Below are 14,543 nucleotides of genomic sequence, written 5' to 3' on the forward strand. Positions count from 1 at the left end.
GACTGCAGTTTCTCTGTCTCTCTGCTTTGCTTTGGAAATAGCAGAAGTGTGTTTTTATTAGGCTTAATCTCTTTTCCATTTATTTAATCAAGCTAGCTAATCTAAACCCAAGACCCTAGAGGCATATGCATGGTATAATAAGAGAGAGAGAGAGAGAGAGAGAGAGAGAGAGAGAGTCAAGCCGACATTGCAGCCTAGCTCAGGCTTTATCACTCAGCTTTCAAAGCTAATATTCTTTTCTTCACCAGTTTCAGTATGATATTATTATGGATTGACATCTAAGGTTGATTTGGATGCATTAATTCCAAATTTAGGAATTAATATGGCAAAACTATTTGTTTAGATTTCCACAATTCACATATGCTAAAATTTAAACAAGAAAAAAGAAAATAAGTAAATTGATTTCAAATGATGCATTACATATAGTCATTTTTCAAGTGTAAGTTAATCTTCGTTCATGTTTTCTTCATTGTTTGTTTAAATCAATGTGGTCTACCCATTTTTGTTACTTTATGCTAAAAATAACAAGTTTTTACGAATATAACTATTTTTTCATTCTTATTTTGTAGCAATTTTAATATTGTTACCGAATCCAAAATTTCTCTTTCAAATTTCTCAATCCAACAATGTCAATGTTTAAAAAAAGTAAAGTTCCATAAAATAAAAATTTTGACTTTTGTCAATATATAACATGTGAGAATGTATTTTGCAAAACATCCTTTGTATTTTCAATTGTGTATGAGTTCTACATTTCTCTTTTATTTTCTATAACTAAACTCAACTCAACTTAGAAACTTGTCTAATTCTTTCACAATATCTATCTTCTCTTGTTTTACTTATTATTTTCATCATTATTCATAGAATGAAATCTATAATAATATATTAGGTATTAAATGAATTATCTAAGGAGGGGATTGAAAATGAAGCCACTCAAGTCAAGCCATATACAAGTAGTGAATCTGGTAAAGAGGGCACAAAAGTGGGCTCCGCAGACGCAGTTTCCCCTACCTACATTAATTTGCATTTTTAATGTATTTACTTTTACTTATATATAAGGAGTGTAAAATAAACTAATTTCTTTATATATAAGTAATTCAACTATTAGGTATCTTTAAAAAAAATAATTAAAGTATTGGAATGAAATGGGATTTCGTATTACTTAATAAGGAGTTTTTAATGCACTTTAAAATATTGGATGGAAATATGAAAAACTAATATGATGAGTATTTGACATCTTTAAACATGAGTCAAGAGTAACCTTCTCTTGTAAAACATCGTTGTTAACAAACTTCTTTATAAAAAGAAGAGAGGATCGTGTTATGCATAATCTTAGTTGGACGGGATTATAATGAGAGAAGATGACATGATTGAAATTGTCAAAATTAAAACAACATCGTAAAAAAAAAAAAAAAAAAAAAAGACAAAATATGAGAACCAAAAATATAATTTTTTTCTTACAATGAGACCAAGTACTCGTTATAAATAGTACAGATCTATGGCATTTGTCCTTTAATAACACTTTTTACACATGAAAGAGATCTCCATTCACTCAATCTCTCTTTTTTCTTTTTGGTATTTTCTTTTGAAAGTGTTAGAATAAAGGGAACTTAAGAACATGTTCTAAAACCTAGAGTATTTACACAAACCTAATGAAAACCAATTAAGTAGTTGACAAAGGGGCTAATGGGAAGTGAAAAAAGGGTTTGACTTGTAGACAAATGGTCTTAGTCTCATATTCAAATTCTTATAGTACTTTAATAGTGTGTGAGAAATCCTTATTTCATTATCTTGTAATTTAATTATGTTAAAAAAATAAAATAAAAAAATAGCTGACCAAAGGGCAATGAGGTAAAAAAAGATGGGAGCAAGCAAGCAATGAAACAAGTTGGGCAAGAAAAGACCAGTGGAAGGCAGATGGTTGAGCATAAACATTCCAGAAAGTTGAACTGGTGGGGTGGGTTGGGTTGGGTTGGGTTGAGGGCATTTTCCTTTTACCCAACCAAGCTGTCTTCCTCCTCCTCCTCTTATTCTGTTTTAATGTGTTAGATTTGATTTGACCAACCACTATTTACTGCAGTGACATGACAACTCAATTCCAACACCATTGGCACCTACTTCTACTCATAGCCTCCTAGTCCTTTGACTAAGTGCTCCACAAATTTATATATTTCTTTCGTACATTATTACTTTTAAATTTACACAAATTAAAGAAAGGAACACAAATCACTTTTGTGTTCCTTTATACGACCAAAACCAAACTTGTGTTTACAGTTATATACTTGCACCAATGAGTGAAGTTCATACTGTCAGATCTAAAACTGTGATCGAGCTGAGCACTTTCAGGTGTTCACTGGTATTTTTCACACTCATCAACGTGTGTGTTTTTTTGGGGGTTTTTTTTAAATAAGACTATCAAGTACAAGGCATTTTTTTGTTCATAAGTTGCCAATTAAACTGAGTTATTCAGAGTTAATGATGAGCCTCGAGTGGATGGAGTGATGCTTTTTGTTGCTGTGGTTTACCAACCAGTCAACTTAAGGAGTGGAAAATAAACTAATTTCTTTACTTAAATAGATTGTATAAAAAATGATTAAGTGATTTACAATAAGAAATTGATGCATCTAAAGTTATAGGTTCGATTTTCCCTTCTTCCAATATCGATTGTATCAAAAATGATTAAGTGATATACAATACGAACTTGATGCATTTGAGATTATAGATTCAATTATTCTTTTTCCCAATATCGATTGTATCAAAAAAGATTAAATGATACATAATACAAACATGCTGCACCTGATATCGTAAGCTTGATTTTTTCTTCCTCCAATATCAATTGTATGAAAAAAAAATAAAAATTTAAGTGATATGCGATACAAACCTAAAACAAAAAGATCACAATAACTAGGTTCTAAAAATGTTTTTATTATTTAGACCCCCAAAAAGATGTTTTTATTTTTTTTATGAAAGAAAAAAACCAGTCTAAATAATAAGGTAGAAAACGCGGATAACGGAAACTGAGGTGGGGTGTGGGTGTGTTGTCCTTATATGGTTTTTGGACTATGGACCCCCAAACCCAAAGCAATTTCATTTGGGAATTTTGACAGTTTCTAGGGGGCACATTTGTCAACCCACATAAATTACCACGAGACCACCCACTGGCCAAAAAGACATCTTGGATCCACTGCACGTACGGATCTGGGCCGGGGCCCACCTGACCAATCCACGTCAGCTACTTCGTCTTTATTAGGGATTAATATAATCCAAAATTATAATATAATTAGAAAACTTTAAAATAATTAAAAAAAAGAGTGGTCACATGTCTGAGGAGACATACGTCACTGACACCAATGTCAGAAAAAGCTTCAAAGACAGCTGCTCACGTGGGTCCCAGGCTTTTTCAACATTTTCTGTAGGATAAAAGCAGGGCACGCCGGCACGCGAGGCTTACGCTCATCTCACGTGCCTTCACGTGACTTATTTTCTCGAGGTTTGTTTTCATTTTTTATTTCTTGTTTTTCCAGAAAGCTTTCAGTATATATCCTTGTACCTATCTAATGTATGAGTAAATTGCTAATTACCTATCTACTCTGTAGTATCAAAATTATCAGTTATTGTTGTGACAACGAGATTGTATACACTAAGAATTATTCTTCACTAAAACTGGAAAAAAAAAGTTGTCACGCGTCAATTTATATATTTCCTAGCGAGCTATAGCAAGTCTTTTTTTTATTGTAAATCTTATTACTTTCATAAATGAGATCTGTAAGCGAATATATTATTTGTGCTCGAAATAGCATTTTGTCATTTTTAAATACGAAGATACTTTATCAATTGAAGTGAGAGTCATGATATTTGTACAAAAGATTTTTGTTCATTAAAATTTTCGTAGTTTGTACATCTAAAGTTTGTATGTAAAACTTACTATTTGTGCTTGAAATAGCATTTTACTATAAACCTAGTTATTAAAGTGAGACTTGTGATATTGTGACATTTATTCCGAACCTACATAACACAAAATTATGGAAAAAAAAAATCATCTCTATTTTCTTTTCCTTCTTTAGTGGAAGATCCTCTCTCTTGCTATTTAATGAGAAAATCATTGAATCATGCAATAGAAAATTGTCTATTAAATTGACCACATTTTCATTACTGGGCTTTAGCTTAGAGGTCTTAAGTTTGAATCTCTACGATATTATAATTGTGTGTGTGAGAAATCCCTCTTTCATGTAATTTAAATTATTGTTTATATTAAAATAATAATATTAACCATGTTTTCCTCTCTTTGTAACAAATAATGGGACTACATAGCTGCACTTCTCAGAATCTCAGATTGATACGAAGAATAATATTATCTAAACTGGCAACATATTAAATTAGAATAATTTGCGAACTGATTAATTATCTTAAAAAACATGTGGGTTTGAATTGATCTAACTAATTAATCAGAATCACACGTGTCAACAAGGCAGCAGAATTCTAATGCAAAGACTCTACATATGTAGCATAGGAGTATAGGGCCATTAGTGCATTACAAAGGCAGTCAAATCTCCTTGTTTGAAATCTTTAGTTTATTTCGATCTCAGCCTAAAATATGACAAAATAAAAACAAGTTTTTTATGTTAATAACTTTTTCCATGGACCGACAACAGATAGCTCATCATCAAAATGGGACCGCATGTGTATTCTGTCTTCTTTATTTTGTGTTGGGTGGTTGAAGTTGCTGCATGGGTTTGAAAGACTGCAAACCTGAATAAGGTAATGATATAGCTTAAAACTTTCAATTGTAGCCTTATAGGTTAGATGATGCTCAAAGCCTATCTTTTTGTGTTGTCTATAAATCTATGTTTGTTTTTTAACTATCTGAAATGGACCTTCCATTTGGATAGGAGAAAACCTTCACGGGTAAGGAGGTCCAAAGAGGTCAAAATAAAAGGCGTTTACAATAGATAAAGGTAATTCATACTCCCAAAACCTCGAAAGGAAGAGAGGATGGCTCATTGACACTGAGACGCGACACAAAACACAACCTTGTAGCAAACAAGGGATTGGAAGCACCAAGAGGAATGACAATGCTGCTCAACAACCTCCGAACACCAAAAAGAGCGTCGTCACCACTTGATTTCGGAAGGAAAAAAAATGTAAAATCAGCTCCTCCTCAGGGTTACACTATCGGAGATTCGGTCTCACTACAAACAACACATCAAGACTCACAATGAGTAATCGAGTCAAAAATTAAGATGGGGTTAGGGGTTTGAGAAGATGTAGGTATTTTTGGTCTCAGCATCCTTGTGACCCAAAGATTTTGAACAAAACAAGTTGGGCTTCACATTAGTTTAGCCCAATTAACAATTGTACTGGAAGGTCAACCATAGAGTCATTCTAGTGAGGGCCTTAGATGATGCCTTATCTCTTAATTGTTAGATCAAACTAATTAATTTAATCCAACAGCTAATCAATTTGATCAAACAATTAAGAGACCTTAGATAAAACACTCACTATAGAATTCTAGGTCAACCATAATAAGCTCTTCATAATTTAGAACAAAACGAGGCCTTTTTTGGCAAATTTCTAACTTTGGTTGCCCCAAGAAGTCTGGTAGATTGTTGGGTTGAAAGATGGGGAAAACCGAATTCTAAAATATGGAAGGCTAGTTAAAAGGCCTTTCAATTTTGGGCCAGCTGAAATTGAGAGCCTGTTTAAAAGCCAAAATAGGACGCTGTCGTTTTCCTCCGGCACGCCATCCTCAGATAATTTAATATTAGGGTTTCTTCATAAACCCTCACGTACGAACAGCCGAAGCTTGATCGTCGTAGCTCCTTTCTGATACAATGGGTACATCTCTCTCTCTCTCTAGATTATTAAGTTCCATTTCATATGGAATTTCATGGGTTTGTTCCAAGTTACAGAGACACTGATACTTCAGCCGAATCTCTATTTTATATGTATTTGGTTTTTAGCTTTCGATTGTATTAAACTTTTCACTTTCTTAAATTCTTTTTGAACATGGCGTCCATTTTGGTTTGCCAAATCCCAGTAATGGCTTATGAGCATATGTCTTTGTGAAAAGTTGTTCATAACTATGTGTACGTAAGACGGTAGCAGAAAAATAGAAGCTGAATTTTGCTAAATGGGTTGGTATTTGTCTGATGCTTAGCGTTGTGTCGTGTCCTACATTTTCTAGGTAACACACCACAGTTCAAGGTTTAAATAGTTTTTGTGATGTGGTTTAAGACTGAAGTTGGGTTTTGTATGATTTTAATTATCGATAGTATTTTGGCTTAATGATTTAGGGTTTTTAGTTGCTTTATATTGGTTCGATCGGTAATCGTTTCGTTGAAAAAGTACAACATTGGGTGTTGTTTGAGACTGTGATGATATTTGGTATAAAATATGAACATGTATTTGATTTGAGAATGATCAATTATATAACAAGTGGTTTTGGTTTGTTTTGTTTTGTTTTGGTGATAAATTATCAGGAGGTTACAAGTATCAGTCGGAGATATGGAGGAAGAAGCAATCCGATTTGATGAGGTTCGTCCAGAGGGTGCGCTGTTGGGAATATCGCCAGCATCCTTCAATTGTTCGTGTCACAAGACCCACCCGCCCTGACAAGGCTCGTCGTTTGGGTTACAAGGCCAAGCAGGTTGCTCCTTGTTGAAATTATTATTTTCTAATTTCATGAACAAACTTAATTAATAGGCTGTTGACTTGGACATATGCCTATATTAACAGCCTTATCTGATGCATATCTAGATCAGGTCTATTATTTTCATGCCCTTGCTTATTGTTTCAGTGAGCATGCGTTTTCTTATGTTGTGCACCAATATGTGTTGGTTAAGCAGATTTATGTTCAAAAGCGCACCATTTGCACCTTATGCAAATGAGATTCAAAATAGAATTAACAATTTATCTAATTGAGTGTCCAATAAAATAAGCTACTCATAATTTAGTACAAAAATGTGGGCTTCTTACAATTTGTAGCTTGGATGGAACGATTGGGCCAGCCAAATTCAAAATATCGTAACCCATGAAATCCCAAACACAAGTTGGGCAGCTCAAGTAAAGAATTACAAGACTGTTTTCAGTGAAATTTAGTCACTCATCAAACCAATAGATGTTTAACACATTATGCACTCAACATCTTTTCTCCTTGATTATTATTGCTTAACAATTATATCACCGATTTTTTCGAACATTGGAAAGAGAGATACCACTAGACTAAGAGCTACTTGATTATAGTATCGATCTTCAAATGATATGAACCATTTAGCTAAATGGGATTACATAAAGTCTCATATGTTTCTCAATACAGTGACATTTAAAAATAGGACGTATATTACGTGTAAACGAAATTTAGGGTGACATAATGTTAATTTGGACACTTTTCCATGTCGTTTTATACATTTAATTCATTGCAAAACATATGCATTCATCATTGCGCACCAGTATGCCGAAGGTTACAGATCACAACAGGCCTCAAAATGATGAGAAATTGACAGGCTCCAAAAATATATTGCATGATTGCGATTGTAACAAAAAAACAATATGGTTCGTACAAATTGGTTAGGATATTTTCAGCTAAATTTATTTGGTCCCTCAATTGTATATTAATGTATTTGTTTGATGATGACAGAATAGATAGAGTAATCCAATACTTAGAGATTCAGCAAAGATACTCAAAGGCCAAGTAGGAAGGAAGCCCACACGAAATCTTTCTTTACAGGAGTATTCTACTTAAATATATAAATTTCAAACTAACATAGAGATGTATATATTTATTATTTTCTGTTTTATGGTTTAAATATCAATATACAAGCCTATACGGCTCGTACAAATTTGTATATGAATTTTTTTATATTATAAATACAAGCGATAATCTACATTAAAAAGGGATAATAGTTTTTCACACACACACACATTCTATCAAGGTGCCATCGAGGATCGAACCTGAGACCACTTATTTATAAATTAATGTCATTTTTCACTAGAGTAGACACCATTCACTGTTTAGGAACTTTTAAGCTACAATAATTTGCTCCTTTTTTAGGTGTTTGATATATGATAGAGTAGATTTATTATATATAATACTCAGATTCAGAAATCACTAAAGATTCTGTTTTGAGAACCTTTCTTATTGAGAGGGGTGATAGCATACTAAACTCACATACACTACACGAATGTTAGGACTCGAACCTAAAACCTTGCATGAGGGAGTAAATACTCTAAACCACTACACTAATGGGACAAATTAGAAAGAAGGCCACGTGAAATCTCGTCACCGTGACATGAGCAATGCCTACTTTAATCTTCACGGTGGTTGCGGTGTTCCACCTCCACTTCATATACAAACACAAAGGTGTTTGTCATGCTTGTCATGCCACACGTACATCCATTTGGCATCCATATATCGTATTAAATCCAAAAACAACATGCACGATTCCGTTTCTTAATATTAAGTGGTGTCTGTGCTGGAAAAGAATAAGAATGAGTAAAAAATGGGATATGTTTTATTGTTTAGTTGAAGTTTGGTATAGAGTCTTAGTCTGAGACTCAAACCATGTGGCTCGTGTGTAGTGCGATGGTTCAAGTTAGGGGTTCGGGTTCCAAGGATTTCAAGGATTTCAAGCTCCGTTTTAGGGCAATAATTTATCTATACTCTGTTTAATAGTCTTCTTTTCTCTCTATATTATCACATGATTGTGTAATTACTAATAAGAGAGATAAAGAGATACGAAGTATAAAACGAGAGATAGATTGAGAAATTTTTCTCTAATTTTATGATATGATTATGAGACTCGAGATCTTTAGGCATACGTACATTTAATTTGGAGTCTTATTAGGCTAATGTAAACTTTTGCAGGATTGGAATTATTGTTCCTAACATTCCTATATATTCCATTTCCAATTAACCAAATATGAGAGAATAAGAGAGTGTATATATTTTGTCACCAAGTTGAATTAAGAATGCATATTTGTGGATCTACGAGTCCCTGAAAGAAAGCTTTGGTCAACTTAGACAAGTCGGTCCAACCGTCCCAAGTCCATACATTTTCTAGTCTAGTAGCTCTTTCTTTTCCTCATTAGGCCTTTTCTCTTCATGCCTCATTATTTTCTAAAAAATAAACAAAAGAAAAGAAAATTCATAGCCTCCTACAAGATTCCAAATTGAAAGGCCAAGCAACCCATGAAAAGCTATAAGAGTCCAAAAGCCAGCAGAAGAGAAAGAAAAATATTTAAGTAATTAACACCTGTTTGTCTAAATTAAGTAGCCATTTAATTGATCACAGGCTCAGAGAGAGAGAGAGAGAGAGAGAGAGAGAGAGAGAGAGAGAGAGCCTATCTAAAGAAACAGTTGGCATATAACTGCCACCCCAACCCACCACCACAAAGATTCTTTCTTTGGTGACAGAAAAAGAAAAATACAAGACAGACAAGTGATGTAAAATATATTGTTGCGAACATGTTTTTGTTAGATGGCAACAAAATATAACAGGCAGCCTGCAAAAACATGAACCTGTGAGTCTGAGACCCAAATCATTTGAGGAGTTCACTAAAACAATTGCTTAATGCACAGCTTATTTATGCTGTCATTAGGTAAAAGTCGGCAACTAGGCATGCTTGGTACGCTAATGGGTGCACTGATCACCCACCATTGGATTGGACCCACAATGAGATTCTATATAGGATTCTGTCAAATTATCCCAACCGTTGAACTCAGATATCTGATTTTCTCTAACCTAAATTCCAAGGTTTGAAATTGTCAAAATGTTGAGTTGGTCCCCTCCGCGGTTCCACCCCTCACAACACAACAGAGAAAGAAGGGAAAGCAAGAGAAAAAGTAGAAATCCATTAGCAAGAGATTATGTCATTTTGGAATATTTAAAGTACACCTTGACTCAATCATACCAAGTAAAATAAAAATTAGAAAGCCAAATTATACTACAATTAAAATGATTTTTTTTATTTTAAAAATTAAAAGAAAGAAAAGAAAAAGGGAGATTCCAAGGGCCAATCCCACATCGGAAAGGAGGTAAAATTTGTCAAAAGGGTAGGGAAGCTGCCGCCAGTGGCCTTTGTCCAACTTTGCCTTGGCTCTTACGCCTCTGTGTCAGCCTCGCTGGTCAAGTGTGTGTGTGCGTGTAGGTGACCCTTTCTGTCCACTCCACACCAAACTTTAGTCTTAAGCACCACCACCCTGGCTTGTGGCTTGGCTGTCCACAAGGGCAACGGATGGGCTTAAATTTCCCATTTAATTCTTCACCACTTTGAAACCTTCTCACACTCTTTAGTCTTTTGAGTCTCTTGGAATTTAGAAAGAAAGAAAGAAAAAAAAAAAAAAACTAAAATCAGAAAATTTGGGTTCAAATAAGGAAAAGTATGTTTGAGCATCAATTATGGAGCTAGGAAAAGAAGGAAGACGTATCGTTGAGATTTTCATATTGATTGAGGAAATTTGTATCAATTATGGATTCTATCAAGATTTATATTTAATTTAATGTTTTATTTTATATTTTTAAAATAAGTTATCTATTAGAATATTATTTTCTTAATATGATTTTAACTAGAATTTTACTTATTTCCTTGCTATAGCTAAAATTTATGGTAACTACAAACAAAAATGATGTTAAATTAATAAAATCCAATATGTGCAATGAAGATTGCGTTATAAATATAATATATTTACATAAAAATGCCATTTTTCCCTTCTAAAAACAATGTCATTTTTTCCCAATATTGTAACTGATTCCACATACAAATTAAACTCGGCAAAAAGGTGCTCGATAGAATGACTAATAACCTAAATATATGTTGACACAAATGCATATGTGTGTATATATATATATATATATATATATAATTTTTTTTTTTTTTTGGTTGAAAAAGATAGGCATATGTGTTCTACTATGCATAATCATGTTCTCTTTTTACCAGTGCATTATGTGCTTGCGTGTAGCCCATGTGAATGGGTTAACTAAAAAGGGTGGGTTGAAGTTGTCCGTCTACCAACATTGCAACATTGCAAAATAGACCTAAATTCGAATCTCTATATGATAAAGAAAATGCAAGAAGTTCTATTTTTACTCTCATATTATGAAATGCACTTTCGAGGGAACTTATATGTGTTATAAATTGTTAATTAGGTTTTATCTTAAAATGCATCGCTACGACTTAAAAAGATATTTCACTTAATACACTCATTAATGTTAGACAATTTCTTATTTGATGTGAGAAAATTATAATTGATTGATAATTTCGAACAATCTTCGGTCGTGAAATATCACATTTTGATTGTCCATTGGGTTAAAGCTCCATTGTCAAATATGTAAAATAAAAAAAATATAATTAAAAAAATCACAAAATAGAACCATCTCATTTCTCATGGGCAACTCCATTTCCCAATCAAAAAGAAAAACAGTATCTAATTCATTAGAATTGCTATAGAACAATAGTATCTACTCCATTACAATTGGTGAAATAATTGAGCACAGTAAAAAATTCAAATTGGGATTTCAATAAAAACAAAAGATTTGAAATTCCAATGGGGGAGAATTTTAGGATTTAGCAGGTGGGCTGCACATAAACGGGTAGAGACAAGTTTATTTTAAAAAAATTTAAGACACACCGCATTTCATTCAGTAAAGTAGAATTGCACAATATCTCTTTATCAGTGGTTGGCAGTTGGGTCATTTCAACCAAAAGCTTTTCCAATTCTTTTTTATTTTCTTTTTTCCTTTCTTTTTTATTGTTTTGTTCATTAAAGAACAATAAGCTGCTGGCTTGACGCTTTAAAACCTTTAACGCCAGCCTCTCAGCCTCAGCCACAGCCACAGACTTATTCATAAGCACTGCAAACACACAGAGGAGGAAATACAGAGCACACCTCCAAAATCCATCATACCAAAGCAGAGAGAAAAGCAAAAGCAAAAGAGAGGCAGAGAAAGAGGAAGGTAAGAAATAGAGAAATTCAGGAAAAAGGTTGCTCTTTGTTTGTGTGAAGAAGAGCTTGAAGAGATGATGCAGACAGAGCAGGCTCAGCCACAGCAGCAGCAGCAGCAGCTGGTGGTGCAGAACTCAGCTGGAAGCCTCAGTTTCAACAGCAATCTCTCCAAGGAGGATGAAGAGATGTCAAGGTCGGCTCTTTCCACTTTCAGAGCCAAAGAGGAGGAGATCGAGAGGAAGAAGATGGAGGTCAGAGAAAAGGTTCAAGCCCAGTTGGGTCGTGTTGAAGAGGAGACCAAGCGTTTGGCCACTATTCGTGAGGTTTGTTCTGGTCACCCCAACACAAGTTTTTAAGGTTTACATGACAATTATGGGCTTAATCAAAGACTCAATTTTTATTTTTGTTTTTGTTTTTTTAAGGTTTACCTAAACATGGGTATGATGATTTTATGCAAAGAAATTTCTGGGTACAAGGGAATTTAACTTTCTGAAAATTTAAGGTTGAGAAAAGTTGATGGCAAGCTAGATCCCCAAAAAACAAAAAGGAAATAAATTGGGGGTCTATTTTCAAATTATTGTGTTGTTTTGTCTTTTCTTTTCTCTTTGCAAAAATTTGGGTTGTAGATTATCAAGGGTCTGAATTTATTATGCCATGGAACACTTTGATGTAAGGAATTTCAACTTTATTACTATTTTCCTTGGAGCTTTTGGTTAAAAGGAATATTAAGTCTGAATTATTTGGCAGATTAGATTGTTGATCCAAATGTTATAAACACAACAAAATATGAAATTTGGCAGAGGAATTATGACAACGAAGTTTAATCCTTTTAGGCACAGACATAAGCCTTGAGATGGCAAAAACAATTAGTGTTTTTTTTTTTTTTTTTTTTGGTTCTCAATAACGGCAAATTTGTCATATAGTCAGGTCTTCTCAGTTTTTTTATGCTTGCCACAACAATATCAGTCCAAGGATGCCTTGCTGAAAATATCTGTATCCCATGTGCATCGACTTCTGCTGGTTAAACTAGAAAAAATAGCCGTTGAGTCAGTACTATTAGCTAGTTGAAGATGTTTAATGTAGATATGTGGGTCTAGGTTTTTCAATTTCATGCAATCTAATGTAAAGTAAAAAAATTGTTGTCGGTAATTGTATGTCATTAATTTCCTTGTTGTGTAAATTATGGATCTTCCAGGAGCTTGAAGGCCTTGCAGATCCAATGAGGAAGGAAGTTTCACAGGTCCGTAAGAAGATCGATTCAATTAACAAAGAGTTAAAGCCACTAGGACACACCTGCCAGAAGAAGGTAACACAACTTAAGACTTTTACTACATTTTGATGTGAATATATTTACTGCTAGGCATATGCATGTTCATAATGAATTTCGGTTTGTAACTTGCCACAGGAAAAAGAATACAGAGACGCGCTTGAGGCTTTCAATGAAAAGAACAGGGAAAAAGTGCAGCTTATTACAAAACTAATGGAGGTTAGTCTAATAAACTGCTTTTACTTGCATAATTAGGTGTGCAATTTGGATGGGTTGAACTTGAACCTGTCCGCAGTTGAGCCTGCTTCAAATTTTGGTTTGGCTCGGCTTAGGAGTTCAACTCGTCCAAACTCTCAACCGATACTAATTAAAGTTCTTATATTTCAATCTAGTGAAAGCATACAAGGTCTTTTTACATTTCAATTTGTGTCTGAAGTTGTTCTGTTGTCATGTTACATTTGATGCAGCTGGTGAGTGAAAGTGAGAAGTTGAGGATGAAGAAGCTGGAGGAGCTGAGCAAGAACGTAGATTCCTTACAGTGAAATAGCCTATTGGTAACTCTGATTAGGTCTGTGTGATGTATTTAAGATGACTTTTTTCATGTTTACATATATGGGTGGTGATTGGCTTTGGTGTATTCTAAGTTGGTTTGTTTCTTTAGTATTTGATAAAACACTAGCTGATTTAGGCAGGAAATACCCTCTTAAATTTAAACAGGTTTGTAACTAAACGTGTCTGGACTCGCATTTTCTTCTCATTTTTCCATGTATCCAAACACTGTAACGTCCATTCTAGTGTAATGTGGGTTTTTTTCTTTCTTTAAATTTATTTCCATTCTTTGTTTGGTGGGAAATGTTTATTGTTTTAGTTTTGGATGGCTTATGTGATCAGAATGTAAAGTTTTTTGAGTGATGTTGTTGAGACCAACTTACAGTGCATTTTGCTTGGGCTTCGCTTTGTTTAGAAACACCAGTGCCATGAAAAGCTGGTTTGTGAAGACAGCCATTTCCATTAAATCTCTTTGCAATCCTTATAAAAAAAACCCACCAAATTGAAGCTTCTTGCAAATGCAAATTCAAGAAGAGAAGAGAGGTGAGGTGCGGTAGGATTGAACAGTAACAAACCTCAACGGTCAGATTTCAGTCAACCCTGTATTGACATCCTCCTAGAAATAAACGCATAGGTTTAAGCATCTCAGGAGGGGAAATGACGTCACTTTTTCAACTTTTGTCCCCTCTGTAATCATGAAGATGGCTGCGCTTTTTTCAAACGGCTGTTCCTCGCATATACTGAGTTTTGCTTTTCTTTTTATTTTAAGGATTTGGTCCAAGAGAAGGT

The 14,543-nt window shown here is 34.0% G+C and overlaps 1 protein-coding gene across 1 annotated transcript; it reads left to right on the top strand.

Moving 5' to 3' along the window:
* LOC18769200 lies at nucleotides 11,744-14,033 on the top strand. Its single transcript, XM_007202603.2, has 4 exons — nucleotides 11,744-12,261; nucleotides 13,134-13,244; nucleotides 13,344-13,424; nucleotides 13,673-14,033. Exons 1-4 carry the CDS (start codon nucleotides 12,013-12,015, stop codon nucleotides 13,745-13,747), a joined length of 516 nt encoding a protein of 171 aa, XP_007202665.1. The 5' UTR covers nucleotides 11,744-12,012; the 3' UTR covers nucleotides 13,748-14,033.

This window comes from Prunus persica, chromosome G7, assembly GCF_000346465.2.
Source record: "Prunus persica cultivar Lovell chromosome G7, Prunus_persica_NCBIv2, whole genome shotgun sequence".
Taxonomy (NCBI): domain Eukaryota; kingdom Viridiplantae; phylum Streptophyta; class Magnoliopsida; order Rosales; family Rosaceae; genus Prunus; species Prunus persica.